A 13,005-nucleotide genomic window follows, 5' to 3' on the forward strand; every position below is an offset into this window, starting at 1 on the left:
ACAGGTTGCAGAAAAAGATGAGTCTAACAATTTTCAGTCAGTACCACTGAAATTGGAACAAACCTTTTGTGACTCATTTCCAGTTTTTTCGTCCGTGGAAGAGTTTTACATCACGGACGCAAAAGGTTTAAATCACTTATACCTCTCACCCGGTCGAACCAACGTATCTGCATCCTTTAGCGTTCTTATTGCATTGCCATTATCAAACGGAGAACATTCTACAAGTATTTCCTGCAAGGGCACGATCAACGTGAATGCCAATTCGAGCTATTTGGACTTTGAAGAACTTCATTCATTTGACTTCGTTGTTGGCCTCGAGACTACATCTGGTCAGTTGATTAGTGAAAGAACACTGTACAACAAAAATTTTCCATGGAAAGCAGAGTATTGTGATCGCACACTTACATTCCGTATGGTCATATCATTTGTGGTTAACGGAATGCCACTAGAATCGAGCAAGGACACTGAGGTTTATGTTAGATGTCTGGGCAACACACTGAAGTTGGATGATTTCAAGGTAAGGGTGTGGTCTAATTTCTATTTCTATCAGCAGTGGTAAGTTGTCCCGTTATACAGTAGACACTTTTCAATTCTTTCTGTTTAACACGTTTTACCTTTCCAGATTACATCTTCTGCAAATGATGAAATTCCAAAATACAACCCCTTATTTTCATATTTTGTTACTGCACATGGAAAATTATTCAACCATGGCCTATACCCCATTGATTTCGCTTCTTATTCATATTCTGTCATAGCCTTCACTGATGACGATACTTGCGGTTGGAACGTGTCGGATGACTCTAGTATCTGGTATTTTACAAACAGTACAATTGGGCCTCAGTCCTACATAGATGTTACTTTCGACTTCGGTTTAACTGTAGATGAGTGTGTTTGCGACGGAGATAACCTTTTAAGAGAAATGACTTTACGATTTGCCTTGCGTCCAGTCACCATGAAGCTTCCTTCTTTACTGGGATACAAACCTTCTGTGAAGGACCTAGTTGTGCATGTTGATTGCCTTCTGTCCCCAGTATTACCAAGTGCGGCGTTTGTTGTTCATCCTTGCGATATCCAACCTGGTCTGTGGTGTATGAGCAATAGTAGTAGCAGTCCTACGTGCGAGAGACCAACTCAGCAATTTGTTTGGGACGTTGGCAAGTCGACGTTTTATCTACAAATATCTGCAAGTTTGCAGACGATATTAGTAGAAGGTTTGCCTGACGAATACACCGTCAGTGATGCTTCTCTCTACCCACCTGTGTCGTACAGGTTCTTCTTAATGACAAACGCTTTACAAAACAAAGGATATATTTTAGAACTTCATGCAGCTGACCTGTCCAAATCTGTCAGTTGGAACCGACCTGTTGACAGCGACTTTTATGAGTGGGTGAAAATTATTTGTATTAGTTGTATTTTATATTTACAGTATAGAATAAACTATTCAACAGAAAATGGTCGACATGACATGCTATAGTGGTCTACATATGGTTTGTTGTGTAGAAATTCGTGTAAAACTTTTGTGATAAATGTTAATAGTTAATTTATTAATGCTGTATAATCAAATTGTACATGTATTTTTTCCAGGCAAAATCACATGTTTGCAATAAGCTTACCAGAAAGACGGTTCAGCATGGGTGAAATGTGTGGACGTTTTGTGTCTTTTTCAACTAATGCCACTTTTCGACAACAAGATGTGTATCATGACGAACATGTTTACTTGGATATCAATCCAACCAATAACGTTAAGTCTATGTCTATCTTTCCGAAGTGTTTTGGGGATGTGATTTCTGTGCAGGAGATTTTTTTGATGCCTGAAAGCCAGCCGATGCTTTACTCCCAACAGCGAATGGATAACGTACACGTTGGTTTAACATTGGCAGTGTTCTTAAACGCAAGCGAGTCGTATGACAAGATATTGTCGGTTCTTTCTTTTAAAGCATATTTATCTGAAGACGGATTATGGAAGACTGGTGCCAATTTTCTGTTGTCTGAAACGCAAAGCAGCGCTACTTTGATTGAAGGTATATTAACTTTCTTATTCGATTTAAGATTTACCAAACACTGTAGAATTGTGTTCGTGTAGCCTACAACGTGGTGGATATTATCCTTGCACTACCACTATTGTAATCAAATATCCGACCATTTTTTTCATCAGGTGAAGAGTATGAGCAAGGTGTTCACATTTTGAGGTTAGACGTATCATTCAATTTTGAAGCTATTAGTATCACGAAATGTTGCGATTCGCACTTTTTGTTTGCTTCCGTCGAGCCTTCCATTATGTGGAAAAACCTCTCATATCCCGAAGACTCTCTGCCTGATAACGATTTTGGCCTGTTACCAATCACTTGTCAATGCCAGCCTAGGGATCTCGCATTTAGCAAAGTTCACGAACTACCCCGACATATAGATCTCGAACCTGGACTTCCATTGAATATTACCTTGAAGGTACAAGTATGGTTCTGTTTTGTGATGTGCATATTTTTTACACTGACCTATCTATGGTGTTGTGTTACGTCATTATGTTTGCGAAGTGAAAAAAGACTTTTCAATGCGGTTTGTTTTTACATTAAAAGAAGGTGTGTAATAATTTAAGGTTGTGATACATGTATCGTGTATTTTTAAACCATGGATTTTGTATAGTTATATATAGATTATTTGCATTTAGGTTGCATTTTGGGAATCGTCGTCTAACCAACTTAGGAATTTTGCTGATCTCACAACTTCCTTAGTTAACAAGGAGAAAATGGTGTCCATCGAAATAGATTCTCGGAAAATCACTTTTCTCAAGGATTATAATAGGGAAGGATTGGTTGAGGATTTCGTCGAATACTTCACTGACATTCATCTGTCGCTGAGGTACTATATAACTGAATGAAAAAGATTGTTTTAAATAATAGTGATTTATGGATTTATTAAGTAATACAGCCAGAATAAAGAAAAAAGTTCAAATATATAAAGAAATAACAGATTTACCGATATAGCATTGGAGGAAATTTCGTATATGATTTTATTTCGAACGAATAAACTATATAGTAATCACCATCACCAAGATAATTAATACATATATCTTCCTCTGCAGGGTTGCTTTGCTGGCTTCCGATTTTTGTGGACTAGTTCATCTTGAATATAAGCTCGATGCTTTTGACGTCATTGAAGAATTTAACGAATTGAATAATGTTTTAACGATACCGGTAATTGCGAAAAATTAAACATACACCTTTACAAAGAACCATACAAAAACAGCAATTTTCTTTCTTTGCGTATTCATGGGACATTTGCATACTTTAGAGCTGTCATAAAACAAACCGAATTTGCAATATATAGGTTCTAACTCACTGCGATAGCGACGTCTACAATGTCCAGGTTTTGTCTTCATTTCTGGAAATTCTTCCATGCAGTCGAGGATTCCCAAGTCAACCCACTCTCGATCTTAGCTCAGCTAATGCTTTGCAAGTGAATTTTGAACTAAAGGTAAATTAAATTCTGCAAAATTACTCGCGATTCTATCAACAGGCCAATAGGGTACATTTTTGTAACAGTGCTGAAGTCTGCATAATAACACAAAGCTTACGTCTTATACTTGCGCAGGTTACTAACGTCCAAAGTACCTTGATTGAAGATCCACGTATACACTTTGTGTATTACATGCATCAGACAAAAATGTTGGACACATCCATTGATTGGCAAATACCTCCCAAAACTTACAGGTTCTTTGTTGACTACACTTGTTACGTTCTCTACATTTATCACTTAATAATGGTTTCTAGGCCATTTCGAATATTTACACATAGACTGGTTTATGATCATTATTGTGTTCTTGAAAACAGTTGGATAGTTATGGAATTTTGTTATCACTGTTTTCACTCGTATGAGCTTTTTGCAGTGATTTTCTTCTTACTGTGAACTCAACCAGACAGGCGAGCATTCTAGTAAGCAAACACTTGCCTTCTACATCTAAGATCATCAACGTTCCTTTGAGGGTAAGTTTGTGTTGATTTTTTTACCCCCTTTCTCAGGTCATAAGCTTTGTGGAACATTACTTTTAAGATCCCAATACCGTGTCGTCATCAGTTTTACGAACTTTTTTTCAAAAACCGTGAGCAAAAGTATATCTGGATTCCATTTCAGATTTATTTTTCTGAAACGTTGTGCGACCAAAAGTTTGGCTACGTGACGGGAATCCTTATTGACCAATCTTCAAATGAAGAACTCACTGAAAACAATCGCTTCACATCACAAATACCTCCAGACCTTATTGATAAAATTTGCAATAAAGTCGCACCCCACAACCTAGGAATTTGGTTTTCGCATCAAACGCTCTCTGTTACAGAACAAAGTATTAATTATTTTTTACTGTTTTTATTGTAATTTATCTAGCTTTTCTTACTATAATATCATTATAATATTTGACTTAATCTTAAAGTTAAAATACAAATACGGTATTAATAACCAAGACAAAACATAAAGTGACTATGGTGATGTTATGGTCATTGTTAGCTTAAGAAAGCTGTGCAGTTTTTAAACTGATTCCTTTAATATTTCTACTACTCAGCAACAGACACGAATGTTTTTGATATTGACGTTAGCCTTGACGTCATACGTGACGATGATATTCTCTTGAATACTCACCTCAGCGAACATGAGGAAGTTGGTCAGATGGTTTTTCGGATGACTCACGATCTTCTGGAGCCTGGAGTTGAAATTAGTCGTCAGTCACTTTCACTTCATTCCTTTCATTCAGGTGAGTTTTCTTTTTTCATTGTAATTTGTGTTATCATTGAAAACTGTTTTTGTGAATTAAACGCCAACCGCATTAATGTTATAATGTTTGTCCAATAGTACTCAATATGTACGCGTTAACAGGGCTAGAAAATTCACTGTTCGATAGTTATTATGGCGGATATTATTACAACATGCTACAGTCACACTCCACATTTTGGGATGCTTCATACGCGTGCAGGTTGGCTTCTATCTATTGTTTGGAATAGTGCAGTGCTTTTATAGTTTTTGTTTATTGAAGAAAAAATTACTATTTTTTGATTCATTATGCAGTGATGTAAATTACCGCTTAGCCGTGCTGAAAGACCCTGAACTACAGAGCTTTCTCGGAACCGCGTTTTCACGTTACGGAATCAGCGACAATTTGTGGATAGGTATTGATATTTCATTGGTATAAGTTAAGTAGAAGTTCATTGCTATTCATTAAGTGGCTTTACTCTTTTGACCTGGACATTTTTGTGAATAAGCCTATGGCTCGTTGACACGACGCATCTTTGTACAAGGTTTGCAAGATTATGAAAGAGAAGGAGACTGGAAATGGATCGATGGAACCACTGCATATATCCCTAGGCCTCATTGGATTAGAGAAGGCAAGTTTTTATTTGAAACCAAACGAATATCACCCATGGGCAAAATTTGTAGTGCGATACCTCTTTTTATGAGAGCCCATATCCGAGTGCTTAAAGTCAAGCAATGTTATAAGATTCAGGTTTGATTATCGCGTTGTTTAAATTTTTAAAAATGCCATGCCACCACCACTCAGGGTGAAATAGTATAGCTAAACAAGGCAAACGTTTCTTAATCTAACTAATTAATTATGATTTATTGCTATAATTATGGCTGATTAATTATGATTTCTTATCAAAGTTAAAGTTGAGTGTTTATGAAAATTGTACATGGGTGCATTTGTGTTGAGGTTCAGTTGCAGGGAAATCGGTTTTATTGTGTTTTTGACTGCTAATGGAAAAAATTTTATTCTTACATTTTCAACAAATTAGTTTGATGCTTTGATTTGAGCAGAAAATGTTCTTGAAGTGTGGTGGGCAGGGGAGCCAGAGAATTATTTATCTGATACCCGCGACTGCGCTTTGATTCTGCAATATCTCCAAAACCCAGACATACGATTTGCTACCAGGTTTTGTGATACTTCGTCTCAGCCTTTATGTCAAGGGCCAATGACGAGTAAGTCGGCTGAGCTGTACTGTACTGTACTGTACTAGCTATAAGTCGTAATTGTGTCGAACAACGTTGCCATGTATTGGTTATTGAATATAAAGTTGTCGTATTGTTGATATTTGCAGGTGATTTACGAAAAACTATTAAAGTAATTCCAAAGTACATGATCGAGTTTTGTGGCCATTACAATGCGTACATAACGTCCACAATAGAAAATGTCGCTGGTTGTAGGGAAGGTGTTGAAACCTCTCTGCATGCACAAATACTACTTACTGATAGCCAGCTTTGCGGAGGTGAAAAATATATGGCATTGTGGTATTTGTGTCTAGCACTGTTCGGATTGTTTGATGAGTTTCGTTGTTAAAAATAAGATGTAATTTTTCAAGTCCCACAGATAACAGAGCAATCAATTTTTTTGTTTGATTTAGTGACATCTGACTTGAGGATTGTGGAATGGAATTTTCAGTCCGATATTGTCAAAAGGGAATCACTGTTGAGTTACACCTTGTTGGCCGACTTCATTTACACTGCAAATGTAAGAAAAGTAATTACTATACAGGAACCGAGGCTTAACCGCATGTGCATAACGGGCTAATCTTCATTGATTGTTCCCATCTCTGGCCAGGGAACTTTCAGGACAACAGGAATCTGTACAGCTAACGGGTAATTAATGTAACATAACGGGTAACCATCTATTTCTTAATTGTAGATTTACTTCAATAGCCTTGCCCACAACATAAACTTGATGATGTTGATTGCTGATAGAATCCACAATGCCTCCACACTGGTGCCTGTTTTAGATCCAACGGCTGAAATTTCTACCCCCAAGGAAATCGTCCAGGGAGTATACCAAATTTCTCGTGTCTTTGATCCAACTCTCGACTATATTTTGCGAAAAGATTACATTTCAAGTTCACCCGGCAAAGCAGTAAAAGAAAGGGTTAATCTGAGCGGAAACCTGTATTTGCAGGTATGGTCAGAACAAGAGGAGTTCCATTGATGTATATCCGAGAAAAAGCAATTGTTTCATCTGTTTGTTTTGAACAATGTCGTGTTGTCCACTGTCGACACAAAATAATGTTTGTTATTGAAAACATCAAATCGTGATGTCGACGAACGAACCAGATTTTATAATCTCTTTTTGTTAACTCTTTTCAGCTTACCCCATCGATGACGCATTTTTGTGACAAAGAGCTCTACATTGGTTCGCTCTTGCTACCTGGAAGAAATGCTGGCAAGGACGTTGACAATGGCGATTGGTCAGATAATCTTTCGTGGCGGCCGATCGTAATATCCTGTTCCGACCAATTACGCAATCAATTTGCTATCCAAGTTGGCCTGTCAACAACACAACAGGTTTTTGCAAAGGTATTAAGAAGTTTTGAAAAAGAGTTTTCGTTTTGAAGTGGTTTTTCAAATTATATGGAAATAACAGTTCTCGCGCAAGTATCACTTTGAATGCCAATTCTGATGTAAGTTAAAATTGTGTGGCATGACAGACGTCATCTCAGCTGGAGATCAGTTTTCTCCTGAATAACACCGTCAATGAGCTTTCTGAATTACCTTATTTCGACGATATCAAAGATGATTTCTATGTTGTTGCAGTTGCGATTTCTAAAAACGAGGATTTACCAGTGTGGGTTAACAAAACATGGTTAGCTAATACTATCTATTATTTACTACTACTATATCAATTCTATGATATCGTACTTTGAAAGATAACCTTTTCACCTTACTACCATTACTGCTCATTAACTATGTAATTTATCTAAGGCTTTTCCCGGCATTACACTGTATATATGTAATCATTTTCACACAACGCTATGTATTATACATTTAACACAGACATTCTTGTTACTTGGAGCCGATCACTTTCAGCACAGACGAGATTTCGTGTACGTATTCAATTTTGAATACTACGCTGACATTTCGAGATAAAAGAAATGGCAAACCTTACGTGAACAACGCTGGACTGACGGTCTACGACGTGTCCGCATCCTTCAGTCTTGCAACGCACATCTGCCGATCCCTAACTCATATTTGTGTACTTCCTCGTGTTTCTCCGATCTTTCTCAACACCAGTCTTTGTGTGGAAATCTTTGAAGATGATGGGCAACTGGCGAAAAATAACACTGGAAATATTAAACATTGTAGCAACGTGGAAGGCGGAACAGTTTGTTTGATAGAGAATGTGAACAATGACCTTGATAGAAAGGGCATTTTTAAAATCTGCAAAGGTGACATTGGCTTATTAGACAAGACTTTTCAATGGAGACCGCTTAAATCTGATAAACTGTTTGGCTTGAAAGACTCAGTAGTGCTGATCAATGCGACATTACTAAACAACGGACCGTCAGTTGCCATTCATCGTTCCGAGGTTTTCATCCGGCTTTTTGCGTCACAACATGAAGTTCCTTCTGTGAACACTACCAACAGCACTGCAGTCGTCCCATGGTCAAATTTTACTGTTTTAGATTTAACTGACCAATCATTGGTTGAACCGGGTGATCGACTGGTTCTCACAAATGTGCAAGTGGCACTAACACACCTTGAACCCAACTTATGTTCTTCTCTGGAGTATCTATGGCTCGGTGTTTATATTGGCAAAGATATGTCTGATTTAAACGCAACTTGTACCGATTCGACTGCTTTGGAGAGTGTTTTAATTCATCCCGACCAGCTACATTGCTCTTGCACTGGAACTGACTATTCCATTGAGAACTTTAATTTGGGAAACTATCTATTTACATCCGATGAATTAACAAGCAAAGGCATAAATTTTAGCGTTATAGTACGACGTACCTACTCTTATAACAACGGAATAGAACACAGTAGATACATGAGTACTAATTTAGACTTTACCACATTCGCAAACCATGTTTCTGAAAGTTGGGACAGTACTCAATTCTTAGTTAGAAGATATGACATAACCAAAGAACGCCTTCTGGAATATTCCAGGAAACCTGCAGAAATAATTGAAAGTAGTAGCTGCGAAGAAGTGAGCATCACAACGTATTTAAGTGGGCATTTATACTTTGGAGACAAAGATGATCAACAGAATGCTTATCCAACGCACGGAGCTTATTCTCTCATTGCAAGAATGGTACAACCTTTTGGTAGCAATGAATCTGATTTGAGTAATAACGTATTTACAAGCGAATATCTTGTTACTGGCCAAGCGGATGTTATTCAGATCTTGACTTCCACAGCCTATTTCGAGTACCTTGAAAATGATTTGCTGGCAGTCGAAGTTGAATTTGCTGCGCTGTATACCGGAAGTTACGTCATTGAAGTCGATTTTCTTGAAGAGTTTTTTGTTGTAAATTTGTACTTTGGAGACATACGCTTGGACAGTGTTAATATACTGTCTATGGTAAACGGAAAAACAGAAACATCCGCAACAATACTGAGATTGGGTTCTGCTACAGAAAACTGTGGCGTGGTATCTTCGCATTTCAAGGACGAAAAGTTGTTTCCCGGTCAAACCGTAACCTTGCGTGTGCGATTTTTTTCTACCACAACCGAAATATCTGACATTGCTTGCTTTAAGCTTTCAAAGTGGTTAGTAACTGCTCGCTTTTCGAGCCCATATCAAGAGATAGAAGAAGCAACTGTTACAAACAATGCTCAAGAAATTGAAATTAGTTCTGAGGTTAAACTTTGTAAGACACCATCCAATATCCTACTAAACCGTTTACTTCAAGTGCGAAACGTGCCATTGAAGTTTTCCACCCATATTCTGTACTCGGATGATACTTTTATTGCAGATGGTATATATCAAAATATAATCGTTACTGAGTTAGAAATTGATAGGATTGAACCTGGCCGTAGTTTATTAGATCTGTATCAACGTACCCTCGTAGGCAAGCATTCCGTCGTAGTGACTGCGACGCTGATCATCACTGACAGTCAGTGCCTTAAACCACCTTGTTCTCAGTTTCTATTTGGTACAATTAGTTACAGATATAACGCAAGCGAAATACTTGGTGAGTCTATTCCCAAGCGGACACTGCGAAGTTTTTTCCCCATCACTTCTGCGCCGGTTTGTGGCTGGTTGTTATTATCCATTCTGTATGACATAAAGTCTTCACAAGAACGTGTGTTGCAGTTTACTCAAAAACTTGCAAATTGCCCTACCGAAGTCCAAACTGTATTTATTCTGTGCCGACCCGGTAAACCATCTGCAACCAATTTTCGGCAGATCAAACCAAACACAGCACTTCCAAAGATTTCAAGCAACTGTTCCATAAATTTCAATTTGGAAGCCAGTGTACTAATAACATATCCTCAATCCTGTAACTCAAGCATGCAGTTTTCATTGAGCTTATGTGAGGATGCCATTTGCCACGATACTCTCTTACCTGACGGAATGTGGGTTGGTGTGACTCAGCCACAAATTCTAGCTCGCCTAATTCCTCGTCATAGCAGGCTGGGAAGGAAAACTGGTTTCCATTATAATCTTCAAATGGGAGGGAATATCAACGCAACTTTCTTAAGCGAGAATGAAAATACTCGGCAAAAAGCTGAATTTCCACTTTTTGTACATTGTGATTACAACCAAGGAACTTTCGCTGGCTGGATAACCATACATTTTACGCAAAAGATCAAGAGAGACTCGTATTCGTTGTTCGGTTCCAACAGCGCATTCGTTGTAAAAAACTTTCAGTTTCTTCGCGGTCCAGTTATTAAGAGAACATCGTACGGTTAGTTATGTTATATTTTAATGGCGTATCAGTTACAAAATTAACATGAAATTTTCTGAGCTTTTAAAAACTTTATCTTTGAAATAAGCCAATTTCTAAATATTATTTCAGACTTTGGGGTAGACTATTATCCTTATCTCACCGAATCGAACCTCAAGACGTTGGACCTGCGCGAGCAATATTTTCTTGAAGTAGAATATAGAGGAAACGATTTACCGTCACTTTCTAATAACTTGTACCATGCTGGGATTATCTATTACGTAGTTGGCCAGAATAGTTTTGAAGGCCAGAAAGAAGATCTAATTGAAGTGAAAGAAGTAGAACTGACCAAAGCACAACAAGCGTCACTGCAAGCGTCCTTGCATGAGCATGATACTATTGTGCTTAGCGATATCACTATAGGTTTAAGTAAGTTGTCAATTTTCTTAAAATAATTTATTTCTGGAAATCTCTGTTTATAGTTTTTAGTATTTCCTGATTTTTTAAACTGAAAAAAAGAAAGAAATGATTCTATATACTGGTATACTATTTACGATTAAAAATCGCATTGTATCTTACTCTTACTATAAACATTGTGGTAATTTTGATCGTAGACTAAGAACAGATTGCTCTTTTGAGCTTGATTATGTCATATTTTGTTGTTTTGACAGAGCTTCCTGCCACTTCATGCGGCCCACTTGTCGTGGGGATGGCTGTAATTGCACAAAGTTCTTCCATCTTTCAGAAGTCTTTCGTGACTCTGGAAAATGCTCAAACAAATTTCAAGGCTGTCACTATTCAAATAGATTGTGTTTTTGACATCATTGATTTGGAGGCTTTGGATTACGTTATGAGCCCTGTGTTAAATACAAGGTTTCACCCTACTCCTCAACTGCCATTTGTTGAAACTCAACTGCCTCCTCTCGTCATTCCTCGACAAATTGTGCGTTTTGAAGGGTGGTTTAACTTGTTCGAACAAAACACCGAATATCCTATTACAGAATTTATAAAGGAAAAAGATCTGAACTGGATGGCTGCAGTATCCCTTGATAGGAAACTAGACTCCAAAGACATTTCCTTGGACCTCGTCGCAGTAGCAACACCATCGATCGTGCAAATGCAAAGGACAATAGTTGTATTTTTAACCGCCGAGATAAGGATTCCGGATCCGCAACAGCTAAAACCTTTATTCGAAAAACGGAAGAATTGCGAGCCTCGTTTATTTTTACTGTTAGGTGTGGCCGGAATCGACGGGGAACTTGCATTGTCCAATAATGTTGCAAGCTTTCCTATGGCGTTGGATTGTACGATTACAGGCACGTTGTTATTAATAGAAGATTTTACAATAGGTGGTTCTTCTTCAGACAATCTGCTTTTAAGAACATGGGAAAGTTTTGGAAGAACAATAATTACGTTTGAAATTAAGCTGCGTGTAGCTGTTCCACAGTACGTGGAAAAGACTGTGGATGTTGAAAATGGACTTAACATAGAAACGTTTGCAACTGCCAGTACTTCACAAAACGTAGCTTCCACAGGAGGTATTGAGCTCTATTCCAATAATGTGGTTGTACAACCAGGTAAGTTGCTTAATAAAAGAGTTTGCGCTGTTAGCTGCATGCAGTATATATTGGGGTTCTTGTATATAGCATGCTATTTGTGGTTGGAATTGTGGGGGGATTATGACCTGGCCACTCATTATACGTGACCATATTATACAAGAACTGGTCAATTTTTTTCTCAAATGCTTTTTTCCAGGGATCTTTTTTCTTTTCTTGTTTATTTTCTCTGAGCTGCAGTGGACTGCTAGCTTTTCGTTTTACTTAATCAGTTAGTCCCATTTCAGATAAATACTTCTGTGTTAACCTTTGTATATGCGCAGAATCATCAAAATCAGCTCGAGGAGGATATCACTTCTACGATTACCTTGTGCGCGGTGAATTAGTTATCCCGGAATCAGCAAATGAAACGATCTGCGCATTTAATTCTGTTCTCAGTCTAGCTACTTTGGATTTGGATGGGGAAGATCAAGTCTTTGCGTCCCGTTCTGTCGATTCTCCAACGGGCTTCAATTGCGACAATGTCGAGCTTTTTAACGTCGTTGAACTGCATGTATGTATTTTATTTACTGCTTTTTGCATATTGCTAGACTTCACTTGCCATAAGTGTTTGAAATATTTTGCACAATTGTCAACTTTTGAACATTTTTTTGCTGCAGGCTTTTATCATGCAACCTTACGTTTGGTATGAATTTGGTTTTCCGTTACGTATTGAGATTTACGTTGCCTGTTCTAAATCCTATGACTGCAAGAATCTTAAGGAGGCAAAGATCTTTGAAGAACATTTCAGGTGAGCGATTGGAAAGGATTTT

At 37.8% G+C, this 13,005-nt stretch overlaps 1 protein-coding gene across 1 annotated transcript in view; it reads left to right on the plus strand.

Annotated features, from left to right (window-relative positions):
* The window catches only part of LOC143459460 (uncharacterized), a 54,176-nt gene that overhangs the window by 20,470 nt on the left and 20,701 nt on the right, over positions 1-13,005 (plus strand). Inside the window, exons 34-58 of the mRNA XM_076956633.1 lie at positions 5-517; positions 623-1,383; positions 1,585-2,021; positions 2,156-2,445; positions 2,666-2,856; positions 3,080-3,191; positions 3,325-3,471; positions 3,589-3,707; positions 3,884-3,980; positions 4,129-4,336; positions 4,553-4,741; positions 4,864-4,960; positions 5,053-5,153; positions 5,283-5,369; positions 5,800-5,961; positions 6,081-6,248; positions 6,384-6,490; positions 6,665-6,925; positions 7,114-7,323; positions 7,455-7,591; positions 7,801-10,658; positions 10,770-11,066; positions 11,309-12,214; positions 12,517-12,746; positions 12,853-12,983. Of these exons, the coding sequence (XP_076812748.1) occupies positions 5-517; positions 623-1,383; positions 1,585-2,021; positions 2,156-2,445; positions 2,666-2,856; positions 3,080-3,191; positions 3,325-3,471; positions 3,589-3,707; positions 3,884-3,980; positions 4,129-4,336; positions 4,553-4,741; positions 4,864-4,960; positions 5,053-5,153; positions 5,283-5,369; positions 5,800-5,961; positions 6,081-6,248; positions 6,384-6,490; positions 6,665-6,925; positions 7,114-7,323; positions 7,455-7,591; positions 7,801-10,658; positions 10,770-11,066; positions 11,309-12,214; positions 12,517-12,746; positions 12,853-12,983 (8,816 nt within the window). The remainder of the gene's footprint in view (positions 1-4; positions 518-622; positions 1,384-1,584; positions 2,022-2,155; positions 2,446-2,665; positions 2,857-3,079; positions 3,192-3,324; positions 3,472-3,588; positions 3,708-3,883; positions 3,981-4,128; positions 4,337-4,552; positions 4,742-4,863; positions 4,961-5,052; positions 5,154-5,282; positions 5,370-5,799; positions 5,962-6,080; positions 6,249-6,383; positions 6,491-6,664; positions 6,926-7,113; positions 7,324-7,454; positions 7,592-7,800; positions 10,659-10,769; positions 11,067-11,308; positions 12,215-12,516; positions 12,747-12,852; positions 12,984-13,005) is intronic.

Source organism: Clavelina lepadiformis, chromosome 5 (genome assembly GCF_947623445.1).
Source record: "Clavelina lepadiformis chromosome 5, kaClaLepa1.1, whole genome shotgun sequence".
NCBI classification, from domain to species: domain Eukaryota; kingdom Metazoa; phylum Chordata; class Ascidiacea; order Aplousobranchia; family Clavelinidae; genus Clavelina; species Clavelina lepadiformis.